General features: G+C 42.3%; 1 protein-coding gene across 6 annotated transcripts in view; it reads left to right on the top strand.

Moving 5' to 3' along the window:
* MATN2 (matrilin 2) overlaps positions 1 to 14,061 on the top strand; it is a 107,765-nt gene that overhangs the window by 75,157 nt on the left and 18,547 nt on the right. For 5 of the 6 annotated variants that reach the window (XM_075920331.2, XM_075920328.2, XM_075920329.2 and 2 more), the window contains 10 exons: positions 1,614 to 1,736; positions 1,887 to 2,009; positions 2,133 to 2,255; positions 2,386 to 2,508; positions 2,659 to 2,781; positions 2,897 to 3,019; positions 3,135 to 3,257; positions 3,623 to 3,745; positions 4,174 to 4,296; positions 4,386 to 4,508. In XM_075920331.2, the coding sequence (XP_075776446.2) occupies positions 1,614 to 1,736; positions 1,887 to 2,009; positions 2,133 to 2,255; positions 2,386 to 2,508; positions 2,659 to 2,781; positions 2,897 to 3,019; positions 3,135 to 3,257; positions 3,623 to 3,745; positions 4,174 to 4,296; positions 4,386 to 4,508 (1,230 nt within the window). The remainder of the gene's footprint in view (positions 1 to 1,613; positions 1,737 to 1,886; positions 2,010 to 2,132; positions 2,256 to 2,385; positions 2,509 to 2,658; positions 2,782 to 2,896; positions 3,020 to 3,134; positions 3,258 to 3,622; positions 3,746 to 4,173; positions 4,297 to 4,385; positions 4,509 to 14,061) is intronic. The other variant, XM_075920332.2, reaches the window with a different exon arrangement.

Here is a 14,061-nt window from a genome sequence, read left to right as displayed (position 1 = left end):
GTTTAATATGTACAAATAATTTTACACATCAAATTATTGTAATATTATAAAATATACCTAAAACATAATCTATAATAATAAATAACTATTTTTGACAAAGTACATTTTTTTTTGGTGGCCCTAGGGCCACGTGTCCTTCTGCCTGGCACCTAAAATGCTGTTTTTTTGTTTTGTTTTTGTTTTTTTGCTCAACAGACCATCTGGGAACCCTAGGTGGCCCTGAAAGCTATTGGTTTTCGTTTGTGTGGCCCCCAGTAGGCTTTGAGTTTGACATGCCTGGTGTAGTAGCTCCAGAGGCATTTCCAAACCTGCTCAGACCCTCTTGCCCCCCTCTGAGCAAGCTACAACAGAATCAGGCACCACCCAAAGGGATGGTCTCCTTACTTCCTTTGGGACTAGAATGTGGGACTGAGGTGACAGCAGTGAAGAGGGGTAATCAACAAACAGAGAGAGAGAAAGGGATGGAAAATGAGTATAACAAAGATATTTAGTGCGTGCCTGGATAGCTTTTAATTTTTGTTTTGCTTTAATCTAAAGTATAACTAAATTAAATAAAATAGCAGCAGCTCTCACTGCCTACCCATCATAAGCTGACAATTTCCTTTGGGCATCACAGCATGTAATACCATAGATCATGTTACACACACCTTAAACCCTGTGTAGACTAAGCTATTGTAACCCTATTTAATTACAAAAAGTCAAATATCTGTTTGACCACAGAGGGGAGTGGGCTTGAACAGGATTTTGCTTGTAGATAATAAGATGATAATAGAAATACCTTATCTTCATAGAAAAAGCTGGATTTGAAAAGTGAATAACTTGACTGTTCAAAATCTGTTCGCTCCTTAGAGGTGTGACCCAGAGCTGCATTTTTAAATGTATTTAGATTCTCACCTAGTGGGATTTTCAAAGCACCCGCACCTAGCTCCACAATGCCATTTAAGCATCTAACTCCCCTTGGTTTCAGTGAGAGTTGGACACCTAGATCCAGTGGGATTAGGAAAATCCCTCTGGAGTCTACCTGCATCTTTAGGCAACTAAACACCATTGAAATTCGACCCCTGGTTACCATATTTTGCTTTCTGAGGCCCCTCTCCTTCCAAAAAATAGACCGTGGATGAGAAGAGGAGAAGGGAAAAGTACTTGTTTGATTAACAACAAAAGATGAAAGAATAAGAGGTTATTGGGAATGTATTGCTGGATTACATTAAACCAACATACGCAAGAATATAAACTGCAGGGCTCTTTCACTGCGTAACTAAGATCTTTTAATATTTGCATTTATAAAAATTTTAGTAAGCAAACTTTATTTTCTGTCTAAATTATTCTCTGGTAAAAATGTCTGCAAATCAGTCAGCCATAGTTGTGAACATGTTTGTGTTAATATGGACAATTCATACATCTGCAAGTGCCGTGAGGGATTTGCATTGCGGGAAGATGGGAAAACATGCAGAAGTAAATAACCTTATTTTTGCCATATAACAGGCAAAGAAAGAAAGAAAAAGAATGAATGAATTTCACTGCTCTTTCATTGAAAGAATGTCCTTATAATATTTGCATTTATGAAAATGTTTTAATTAGTAAACTGCATTAAATATCTGAACTGTCCTCAGATAAAGATCTCTGCAAATCCGCTGATCATGGTTGTGAACATGTTTGTGTAAATACGGACAATTCATACATCTGCAAGTGCCGTGAGGGATTTGCATTGCGGGAAGATGGGAAAACATGCAGAAGTAAGTAACCTTACTTTTGCCGTACTTGTATGTGCAGCAGGCAAAGAAAGAACTTCACTGCTCTTTTATGGAAAGAATATCCTTATAAGATTTTCATTTATAAGAATATTTTCATTAGTAAACTGCATTAAATATCTATGCTGTTCTCAGATAAAGACCTCTGCAAATCAGTCAGCCATGGTTGTGAACATGTTTGTGTTAATATGGATAATTCATACATCTGCAAGTGCCGCAAGGGATTCGCACTTGCGGAAGATAGGAAAACGTGCAGAAGTAAGTCACCTTAATTTTGCCTTACTTGTGTGTAAGAAAGAAAGAAAGAAAGACCTTATAGTATTTGAATTTATGAAAATGTTTTAATTAGTAAACTGCATTAAATATGTGAACTGTCCTCAGATAAAGATCTCTGCAAATCAGTTGACCATGGTTGTGAACATGTTTGTGTTAATACGGACATTTCATATATCTGCAAGTGCCGCAAGGGATTCGCACTGCGGGAAGATGGGAAAACGTGCAGAAGTAAGTCCCCTTAATTTTGCTGTACTTGTGTATGAAAGAGAAAAAAAGAAAGAGAAAGTCTTTATAGTATTTGCAATTATGAAAATGTTTTTTATTAGTAAACTACATTAAATATCTGAACTGTCCTCAGATAAAGATCTCTGCAAATCAGTTGACCATGGTTGTGAACATGTTTGTGTAAATACGGACAATTCATACATCTGCAAGTGCCGTGAGGGATTTGCATTGCGGGAAGATGGGAAAACATGCAGAAGTAAGTAACCTTACTTTTGCCATACCTGTATGTGCAGCAGGCAAAGAAAGAACTTCACTGCTCTTTTATGGAAAAAATATCCGTATAAGATTTTCATTTATAAGAATATTTTCATTAGTAAACTGCATTAAATATCTATGCTGTTCTCAGATAAAGACCCCTGCAAATCAGTCAGCCATGGTTGTGAACATGTTTGTGTTAATACGGACATTTCATATATCTGCAAGTGTCATGAGGGATTCGCACTGCGGGAAGATGGGAAAACGTGCAGAAGTAAGTCACCTTAATTTTGCTGTACTTGTGTGTGAAAGAGAAAGCCCTTATAGTATTTGCATTTATGAAAATGTTTTAATTTGTAAATTGCATTAAATATCTGAATTGTCCTCAGATAAAGATCTCTGCAAATCAGTCAGCCATGGTTGTGAACATGTTTGTGTTAATACGGACATTTCATATATCTGCAAGTGTCATGAGGGATTCGCACTGCGGGAAGATGGGAAAACGTGCAGAAGTAAGTCACCTTAATTTTGCTGTACTTGTGTGTGAAAGAGAAAGCCCTTATAGTATTTGCATTTATGAAAATGTTTTAATTTGTAAATTGCATTAATTATCTGAATTGTCCTCAGATAAAGATCTCTGCAAATCAGTCAGCCATGGTTGTGAACATGTTTGTGTAAATACGGACAATTCATATATCTGCAAGTGCCACGAGGGATTTGTGCTGCAGGAAGATGGGAAAACATGCAGAAGTAAGTAACCTTACTTTTGCCATACCTGTATGTGCAGCAGGCAAAGAGAGAACTTCGCTGCTCTTTTATGGAAAGAATATCCTTATAGGATTTTCATTGATAAGAATATTTTCATTAGTAAACTGCATTAAATATCTATGCTGTCCTCAGAGAAAGACCCCTGCAAATCAGTCAGCCATGGTTGTGAGCATGTTTGCATTAATACGGACAGTTCATTCATGTGCAAGTGCCGTGAGGGATTTGTACTAAAAGAGAATGGGAAAATGTGCAGAAGTAAATAGTTTGATATTTAATGGAAGATTATTCTTGTAAAGGTTTGTATTTATAGAAGTATTTAACTAGCAAACTGTCTCTACTGTTCTCAGAGAAGGATGTCTGCAAATCAGTCAACCATGGCTGTGAACATGTTTGTATAAATACCGGTAACTCATACACCTGTCAGTGCCACGAGGGATTTGTACTAAGAGAGGATGGGAAAACATGCAGAAGTAAGTAGCTTGATCTTTGTAGTATATTTTTGTCTTCATCTGACCAAAAAAAGAAAAAGAATGAATGTCATTGCTTTCTTACTTGAGAAATATCCTTCTAATCCTTTATAAAGGCCAAGTAGTTCTAATTAGCCAACTCTCAACTGTTCTCAGATAAAGACCTCTAAATCCATTGACCATGGCTGTGAACATGTTTGTGTTAATGATGATATTTCATACACCTGCCATTGCAATGAGGCATTTATTCTAGGAAATGATGGAAGAACATGCAGAAGTTAGTACTGTAGCCTAATATATTTGCTGAACACTTTATTCTGATATCAACAACATGAGAGAATGAAAAATTTCAGTGCCCTTTTCTTGGAAGATTGTCTCGTAATCTTTACAGTTATGATGTTTTAGCTGTTAAATATCTAATCTATTTACAGATAAGGACACCTGCAAATCAGCTGGCCATGGCTGTGAACATATTTGCATTAACACTGAAAATTCATATATTTGCAAGTGCCGTGAGGGATTTATATTGAGAGAGGATGGAAGAACATGTAGAAGTAAGTAATCTGATATTTATTGGCAGATTGTTTTTGTAATCCCATTTGCAAAACCATTTTAATGAACAAATGCTCTCATCTGTTCTCAGATAAAGACCTCTGCAAAACAATTGATCATGGCTGTGAACATATTTGCATTAATAATGACCATTCCTATGTCTGCAAGTGCCGTGAGGGATTTGTACTACATAAAGATGGGAAAATGTGCAGAAGTAAGTAATCTGATCCTTATTGTACCTTTCATGCATTGAGCAACTGCTTGTTTGGTTTTAAAATGAATGCATCTAGCATCCCTTCTTCCCAAATAATATAAAGTTTGAGGTCATAAAGTATCAAAGCCACCATTGGAGGAGTGAAAGGTTGCAGCTGTCCTGGAACCCAGCAGTTAAAGGGGCCTAGGGCTCTGGGCTTGTCAGCCGACAGTCAGGGCAGTGTGTGCATGTGTGTTACACCCAAGTCTTCAACTGCTGAGACACAAAGTCTCGTTGCAGTGGGCAGCCTAGGAGGAAAAAAATAGTTTAACGTCTGTGACTTTACTGCTAGGACCGGGGTCCCGTCGCAGAGGGCAGCCAACAGGCTCTCAGACGCCCCGAGTTTATAGGAAGAGCTTATTACACCTTAGATTTCAGCTGCTAGAATTTGTAATTCCTTCGCAGCGGGCAGCCTTGGGGAAAGACTGAAAGGTGCCCCAGTGGATTGTGCCAGCTGGGTGTGACACAAATCCAAACGCCCAAGCTCTCCCTATATCTAAGACTGGCTGAAGTTCTTTTAAATTGTGCTTGGTTCTGTTACAGCAACTGAAGGAGTCAGGTTAAAGCTTAAACAGTTACAGGTTTATTGAGGAAGCTTATAAATCATATGGTTGCAATGGCTATTGTTCTATTTCTTAACTACTAGCAAAATATAGATCTTAAAAATGGTTACAAAGAAGATAAAGATAGAAAAATAGAAATAATGGTACCAAGTAACAGCTTACTCTTTCTATGTGTACACTTAAGACAGAGGATCACATCCAGGTACCATTTTTACCCCCTTCTGTGCCTCTCGACTCCAGCATGTCAGGCCAGGGCCGGTCCCTCAATTCCTAGGAAAGACGAAAATACGAGGTGGGCGTCCCCATAGAACCTCAGGAGGTCAAACACCTAACCCGACCAGCAGGTAGAGGGTAGAATGACACTCAAAGTGAGCGTGTGCTGGATCTATCTTATATACCCATTGGGTCACGTATTTCTCTTTCTTATCTGTAATGCCAAATGGGGCTGGTCTGTCTTTTGTGAGACCAGTTCTTACAAGGGAGTTGTGAACTTAATTTACACTTGTAAGAGCAATAACTAAATTTGAATTACTGGGGATTCTTTTCTCAGTGGGAAATTCCTCTCCCAGGGACTGTGTGTGTGTTCGAATCAACATGGGTGCCAGCCGGGGCAGTTCTCGTAGCCTCGAGGCCAGCTTATTGACTTAATCGCTCTCTCTCCACATATCTGTTTTTTTCAGCTTCTCAGGATCAGATGAGCCAGCATAGACTATGCTGATTTTACTGCTCCTTCTCTGCCCTGTATGCTTCAGAGAGGCAAATAAGATGGATGATAGGGGGGTTAGTCTGTCTGGCTACAGGGCTATAGGAGCAGCAGCAGCTGGAGCTCTGAGCCCTTTAAATCGCCACCAGAACCCTGCCCAATGCAATCTGGGCAGCGCTGATGGCTGGTAGAGGGAGGCACAGTGCAGTCCAGGCAGCGCTGAGCACTGCCCCTTTCACCTAAGACCCTACCCCTTCTGGGGAGGGCTTGAGCCAAGCCACCCCTACATTGCCCAGGGCCCAGCGAAGTCAGTTGCCAGCCCTGAAAAGCATGTTAGCAAGCTAGAAAATGGTTTGAACCTCTTAACCTGAAGATTTTGGAAGCAAAAGCTGTTAAAGCAAGAATTCTTGTAAACCAGCAAGTATAGCAGTCACCCTTTCCAAACATCAGGAAAAGAGTCAAAAGTAAAAAATCTGTGTTACCAGGGAACATGAACTTTAGTTAGGTTCATATACCATAAGTGTGTTTTTTCCTCATGTAAAAGAACATCAGGAATAACTTTGCTGTCATCTAACAGGAAAAGCTTTGACCACTGTCCCATTTATCAGTGTTTTCCTATATTAGATAGTTAGCTGTTGGGAAATCCCATGAACATTTCTACTACTATATAAAACCCTGGGCCTAGACACCTCTGCAGTATACAGCCCATCAAAGCTTCATGACCCAACCAGGCTCTACAATGGATGTCCATTCTAATCTTAGGTGGGGAGACCTGCCTGCCCCCTAAAGAGTAATATAATGCTCGTGGACCTGCCCAAACCTTCTCACTGCCTAGGACCATTGGTTTTGGATTATTCCTGCTTGGGCTGCAGAACTCACCAAAGGAGAAGCAGAATTGGTGGAGTTCTGTTAAGGGAATGGGGAACTCCTGCTGCCAAACTGCAACCATAGGACCCTCTTCCTCAGCTCTGTCATGTACCAGGCTGACGATCACCTTTAGGTTGCACTGTGCAACTAGTCTAAACAGTGGAGAGAATATTACAGACCCTTTCCTGTAACATAAGAAGGACTCCAGATTGGGCCTGTGGCAATAAATAAACACGTTATAGAAGTCTCTTATGAAGCACAGGCAAGTAGCCTTGCTGACCTCTGTCAATGGAGGAATGCTGCAAAACATACAATAAACCTCTTGGCTCTTTCCTACAGACATGTTAGCTGCAATAATCAATTACTGTCCAAACACAGATGGATGTTGGCTTTTAAGTTTTATTTACATGTGAAGGATAATATTTTAAATTGCTGAGAGAAAAGGAACAGGATAATGGCATCTGGCTAGATCCCAGTATGTATTTGTATTTTGAGAAACTAAGCCAAGTTGCAGACAGGATTTATTACTAGTTGGTATTAAAATATTAGTTTGTGATTAGCTATGCTTTTCATAGTAACGAATTGGGCACATGGTCAGCTAACCAGAGCTTAGTGTTTTAGCATACTGTATAAACCTTTTCTTTAGAATACATAGCAAAGGTGAGAGAAAACTCTCTATCTAATTTGAATATTGTCTATAAGGAATTATAACTAGGAAAGTAAACACTGATCTTGACACAGGCAAAAGTTAAAAATCAAAGGGTATGTCTACACTAGCCCCGTAGTTCGAACTAGGGAGACTAATGAGGGTGACTGAAATTGCAAATGAAGCGCGGGATTTAAATATAAAATGAAACGGGAGTTCAAAGTAAAGACCTTAATTCAACTTAGCTGTTATTCCAGGAGGAATAACAGCTAATTCAAGTTAGGGGTTTACTTCGAACTCCAGTTTCACTGTCGCGTGTAGACGTGGGCAGTTATTCCGGGCTAGTCAATTTCCAAAATGGCGACCGCCCGGGAACATGCTAATGAAGCATGGGATATTTAAATCCCACGCTTCATGTACAATTTCGGTCTCCCTCATTAGCCTCCCTAGTTCGAACTAGGGGGCTAGTGTAGACATACCCAAGTTAATTTGGGGCGCTCAGAGGAGACATTGAAAGTCTGAAAGAAATAAAGGCACAAATACTACAGTCCTTACTCATTCACATTTCCTTTGAAAGTTAATAAAAATGTTGACTGAGTGAACACAGGAGGATTTGGCCTAATATTAACTAAACAAATGTGCTCTTTTTTCTGTCCATTCTTAGATGAAGTTGGAACTGGCAACCTTTAATTGGTCTTAAAAAGTTCCTTCAGTGTTTCTGCCCTAAGCCAGCAATTAGGGAGACAACCTAAAGTTTCAGATGAGGGGAAGATAGAAAGGAAAGCACAAATGTATTTTGATTCTAGTAAGATTTGCAACAATTTCAGAATAAGATCAAATGGTGTTTGTAGTCATTCATTTCTTTCAAAACTGGCATACGTATGTGAACGTAGCACAATTAGTACATTCTTATCAAAGCTTTCCTTGGCACTCGTCACAGTAATCTGTTTAAACACCTTGTGATGGTTTCCCCTACCCCGTGCTTTATTAAATTGTCTTATGGATACCAGTATGCATAACTTGAAGATGCTTTGGACAAAATACCTCATGTAACCTATGAATTTTAATGTTTCAATCTGCTGGATCTGTATATCTTTTTTTGGTGTATCTTATATGTAAAGTTAGAAATATGGAATAGGGAATGGTTTATGGTTTTAAATGTGCAAATGAAAGCCATCAAGGGTGTTTCCAATGCTGGGCCACCTCAATGTGTTAAGTCTAAGCAGTTGTTGGGCTTAGGTGTGTGATCACCCCAACTGGTAGGGTCTGATCAGGTAATTTTCCATGGAAGAGGAGAATGTGAAAAAAAGAATTCCCACCTAAAAGGAAGGCTATTTAAGATGCAAAGTTTTTAGGCTCTTTGTCTTTGGCTGGAATGTCACTCCCAAGAGAATAAACCAGAGACTCCAGGGGAAAAAAGATCTTGCCTGGCTGTGCGATTTAGCTGAAATCAAAACAGTTTTAGGGTAAGTTTGCTAGAAGCTTTAGGGCAGGACTACTCAACTTTGGAAGCCCAGGGGGCCACAGTGATACTCACAGCACATGCCGAGGGCTGCAACTTTAGTGTGGTTGCATATACATGCAAATATATATGCAAATAGCTTCTTTCACACTGACAGGTATGAATACAAAGATTAAGGCAGGACTACACAACACAGGCCCCATTTAAGTCAGTTCTGCTGATATTAATAAAATGCAATATTCACCCCACCCATATGACTTCACTTTTAATGAGCAATGACAGTCCAGGAATTGAACTACTAAAATGCACCTCAAGAGAGGTCCATTATATTGATTGGCCATTATGGAGCATGTTTCCAGTGGAGGCCATGTTCAAAGGATCCCACCTGCGGGCTGTGTGTTGAGCCCTGTGTAAACCCAAACCGCACCATGGGCCGCAAACAGGACATGGGCCACATATTGAGCAGCGCTGCTTTAGCGTCCTAGAATTAGCTATGTGTTTTCTGTTATTTTAAATTAGTAATTCACTTAGCTCCGCCTGTTTTCACTTGCAGCCACTTACAATCCAATTGTTTTTACTTAATAAAACTACTTTTATTTACTATCAAGCCCAGTGTCAATAATGGTTATTTGGGGGAGCAATCAGTGTGCACATCCTCCTTTCATCCTTAACAGGGACTTACGAGAATGATTTATTTGGGGTTCTGATCCCATTTGCAGAGTGGGTTTCTGGGAAGCTGAGCCTCAGGCTACATTTGCCTCAGACTTGAAGAGGTTCAGTGTTCTGTATTTCTCTTTGGGCGGGGGGGATCTCAGCTCTGTACCTAGGCTGGGGGAGAGCAACAAGGTAGTAAAAAGCCCCAGAGAACAAGGTGGCAAGTGTCAGTGGCTTTGTCAGCACTCTGGGAACAGGGCTGGATTAAGGGAGGGGCTAGCCGGGCAGCTCCCCTGGGCACCAACCTATGGGGGGCGCCTGATGGCAGCTGTAAGGGGCGCTGAGCGCCCGGCCACGCAGTGCCCCTTAGAGCTGCCATCAGGCACCGTGCGCCTGATCGCAGCTGTAAGGTGCGCAGCGCACCGTGGGGCGGGGCCATGCATACTCCGTGCACCCAGGGGTGGAGCCGCGTATGCGTTGCGCGCCTGCTGCCCGGGGCACAGGAATGGCTTGAGCCGGCCCTGACTGGGCAGCACCCCCAATGGGTCTTTTGTGACTGCGCCCTATCACACACATATCTAAATAGATTCATATATTTAGCATTACAACACACCTGTGAAGTAAGGGATGTGTGTATCTTATTTTGGTGCATGTATCATTCTTGTATGTAAAGTTAGAAATATGAAGTACGGGATTGTTCCTGATTTTAAATGTGCAAATGAAAGCCATCAGTGATGCTCAGGAAGCCTTAATGACTGGGTGATCAACATAACGACGTGTAAATAGCCTTGTTTGTCCTTTTAGTCTAAGCAGTGGTTGGTCCTAGGAGGACATAGAATCATAGAATACTAGAACTGGAAGGGACCTTGAGAGGTCATCTAGTCCAGTCCCCAGCCTTCACAGCAGGACCCAGTACCATCTAGACCAGAGGTGACCAACCCATTCTGTACAAAGAGCCAAGATATCAGTGGATCCAGCACAAAGAACCAGGGCAAAGTTGTCAAGCAAAAAAAATAGCTCTGCCCATTGAAGAAAACGTGTTTAGAGGCCACCAATGCCATCTTTAATTCTCCATTTTTAATGGCCACGCTGGATGGCTCCTCTGCCCAGGTCAGCACAGGAAGCCTGGAGGTGAGGGTCATTTTTGGGAGTGTGGGGATGGTTTTACGAGCCACAGGGAGGGGGGCTTCACGAGCCACACCCAAGGAACAGGGAAAAGCCGCATGTGGCTCACGAGCCGCGGGTTGGCCACAGCTGGTCTAGATCATCCCTGATAGATGTCTGTCTAACCTGCTCTTAAATATCTCCAGAGATGGAGATTCCACAACCTCCTTAGGCAATTCATTCCAGTGTTTAATTACCCTGACAGTTCAGAAGTTTTTCCTCATGTCCAACCTAAACCTCCCTTGCTGCAACTTAAGCCCATTGCTTCTTGTCCTATCCTCAGAGGCCAAGGAGAACAATCTTTCTCCCTCCTACTTGTGACACCCTTTTAGATACCTGAAAACTGCTATCATGTCCCCTCTCAGTGTTCTCCTTTTCCAAACTAAACAAGCCCAATTCACATATAGACATGTGACTATAGCACCTTGTACTCGGATATCAGTTTGATCAAGTAATTATCCTGAAGGGGGAATGTAAAACAAAAGATTCCTACCCAAGAAATATCTATTTAAGCAATGGGAAACTATCAGTCCCTTTGTCTTAGGCTGGCTGGGGGAACAAGGACAATTGGAGGACAGGGTTCCCTCTAAGGAGTGTGCCTATGCGGGGATGCACCAAAAATTTCAGTTCCACCCACCTCCTCAGCAGAGCCATGCAGCTGAGGCCCCAGTATGGTGGATGGTTGCCCTGTCTGAGGAGCAGCTGGGCAGAGCTGGAGCCTGGGCCACAGCACTAAAAATAGCACCACAGTCCCAGCTGCAATCCCAGTACACGGGGCAGCTGCCAGCCATGTGGCCGCATCCCCAGGATCAGCTGAAGTTGTGGCTGAGTGGCAGCTGCTGGGGCCCTGGGGCCAGAGCAGCAGTACTAAAAATAGCGCTATGGCCCTGGCTGCAGTGCAGCCATCAAACGGCCCAGGCTGAGCATGGGAGTCCTGGGCTGCAGTGGGGCTGCTGGGGAGAGCCCCTGGTGATAGCGGGGCTGTTGTGTGGAATGCAAAACTCTGGGCACAGGAGTTGGGACCATTGGAGAGAAACCCTGTCAAGAGCGGGGCCACTGGGCAGAGCACAGAGCCCTCCCAGGTAACGTCAGAGCCTGGTGGGGGAGGGGAAGCTGAGCCCTGGGTGACAGCAGAGCAGCGGGAGGATGGGGGGGGGGGTAGTAGAGCCTCCCTCCGCCATCGGGGGAGCAGAGCTCCAGGCAGCAGCAGGTGGCCAGGAGGAAATGTGGAGACTCGGGTGTGTTGACCTCCCTTGGTCTGGCAAATTCCCTGCTCCAGGACCACTTAGGTCCCAGGAGTACTGGACCAGGGAGGTTCAGCCTGCAGTTTACTTTTGAAGGGTATCTTTGAAATAATTAAGGCTAGAGCTTTTTTATTTTTTGATGGAAGTTAAGGTTCTGGAATACAACATAGAGCCTCTAGGAGAAAGAGCCAACTCACCAAATCACCATAAGTTTAGTCATTACTATAGAAGAAGGCGCTTTGTTTCATCAATTTGATGAGATACCAATTTACTTAACAAACCACTCGCATGAATCTGTAGTTATGTAACAAGCAGAGTTTTCTGTTCATAGCCTTATGTCATTTGCCTCTGTTGGTGGAGAAGACTTGTCTTTTGTATCTGTTACAATGTCCCCCATTTACAAAAATCAGCACTTGCCAAAAGTTACCACAGGACTGTGCTATCTCAGATAACACTATGTGTTAACAGAAGGCAACTGCTGAATTTTCTAGTGTTTGGAAAAAGTAGCTATTAATGGGACAAAGTCAGATTGGAAGGAGATCTCTAATGAGGTTCCACAGGGGTTTATTCTGGGGGGTCTGATGGTGTTTACTATATTTAGTAATGGCCCTAGATGTAGGAATTTGCAGGTGATACAAAGCTGGCCAGCAGCGGGGTTGCAAATACTGTGAAGGATAGGACTAAAATTCAAAGGTATCTTGATAAATTAAAGAACTGGCGGATATCAGAAATTCAGCAAGGACAAATGTAAGGTGGTTTTTCTCAAGGAAGAAAAACCAAACGCACAAATACAGAATATTTTTCTCTCTCTCACTCTCACTTTCACTTGGAGTGTATAGGCAACTAAAATTTTTTCAATGAATATTGATTATTTTGTATTGATGCTAAATCAATATGCAGTTGGTGACATTAAAGGGACTTTTCTATGATTCATAGGGGATCTGAAGCATGCAGATAATATAAGAAATATAATAAATAATTAGGTTATATAGTATGTACCATGTAGTAATGTGAACTGAACAGGATGGCAGCCTGCAGCAAGTGCAGCCGGGCTGATGGCAACAACCCCACGAGATGCACCGGCGTGCCCAGGGGCAGCTCTGGCTCCATGTGGCCAAGTGCTGTGGTGTCCCGAGTGTGGGCACTCAGGGCACTCCAAGACAGGATTGCTTTGCTGTCCCTCATCAAGGTAGACAAGCAAGCGGGGAACCCTGAGAACTGTCTGTCCAGAGTGGGGATAGGGTCCCTTTAAGCACGGAGCTCAGTTAGCCTCAGGCAGCAGCCCCACACACTAAGTCCTAACCTGATGACCTGCCGGCACTGGTTCCGGCCAGCTTTAGCTTCGGTTCAGGGTCCATTCAGTGTGGACGCAAAATGCTATTTCAAAATAGTTTTTGTGTGTAGATGCGTTAATTCGAATTAGCTTAATTCGAATTAACTATTTTGAATTAGTTAATTAAAAAAAGCGCTGTAGTGTAGACATTTCCTAAGGGATTAAACTCAGATAGCTAGCAAAGGTGTTGGCCAGCGGGCTGGGAGAACCAATTGAGATAGCGTTGAAATTTGAATTGGATATAAATTCCTTGCCTGCTTTCTTTGTGTGTGAGAGAGAAACTAGGAGTTGAGAGAGACAGAGTGATTTAAACCCAGGCAGGACTACCATCCCTCCAAGGAATTTCAGGGGCATGGAAGTGGACTGAACCAAGAAAAGATTAGAAGTGAGTAAAGGGGATGGGAAGTGAATCTAGTTGTGTTCAGGGTATTCTTTCTTTATTTTGTGGTTTGGTTTGAACTGTTCTGTGAATCTATCCCTCCTCTTCCCATTTACTACCTTGCATTGTGCCCAGAGACTTTGCTCTGTGTTTTAATTAGTTGTCCTTAGTTGCTCTGTAACATCTAGCAACCAAGTATGCTCTATCAAGTTTATATTTTGTTTTGTAATAAAAATAACTTTTTTTAAGGAGGTGATTTGATTCTTGTGTCCCGGAAGGTCTGTCTGTGTGTATCTGCAGGCCTCTGACTGAGGGGTCAGCCCCCAGAGACTGCAGCTTGTTTTTCTCTTTTCTTTTTTTCAAGCTCTGTTGGTGCAAAAGAGCTTGGGGTACCCCTCGGGGTTGGTTCAAGTGGTCACCCCTGGTTTTAGGGATAAAAATCACTTGATGGTGGCAGCAGTTCCCCAAAATCTGTGTATTGTGATTCTGGGAGGAAGTT

The sequence above is a fragment of the Pelodiscus sinensis genome, chromosome 2 (genome assembly GCF_052426305.1).
Source record: "Pelodiscus sinensis isolate ZL-2025 chromosome 2, ASM5242630v1, whole genome shotgun sequence".
NCBI classification, from domain to species: Eukaryota; Metazoa; Chordata; order Testudines; family Trionychidae; genus Pelodiscus; species Pelodiscus sinensis.
Note: the sequence above shows the minus strand (reverse complement) of the source record. Positions and strands in the feature narration are given on the sequence as shown.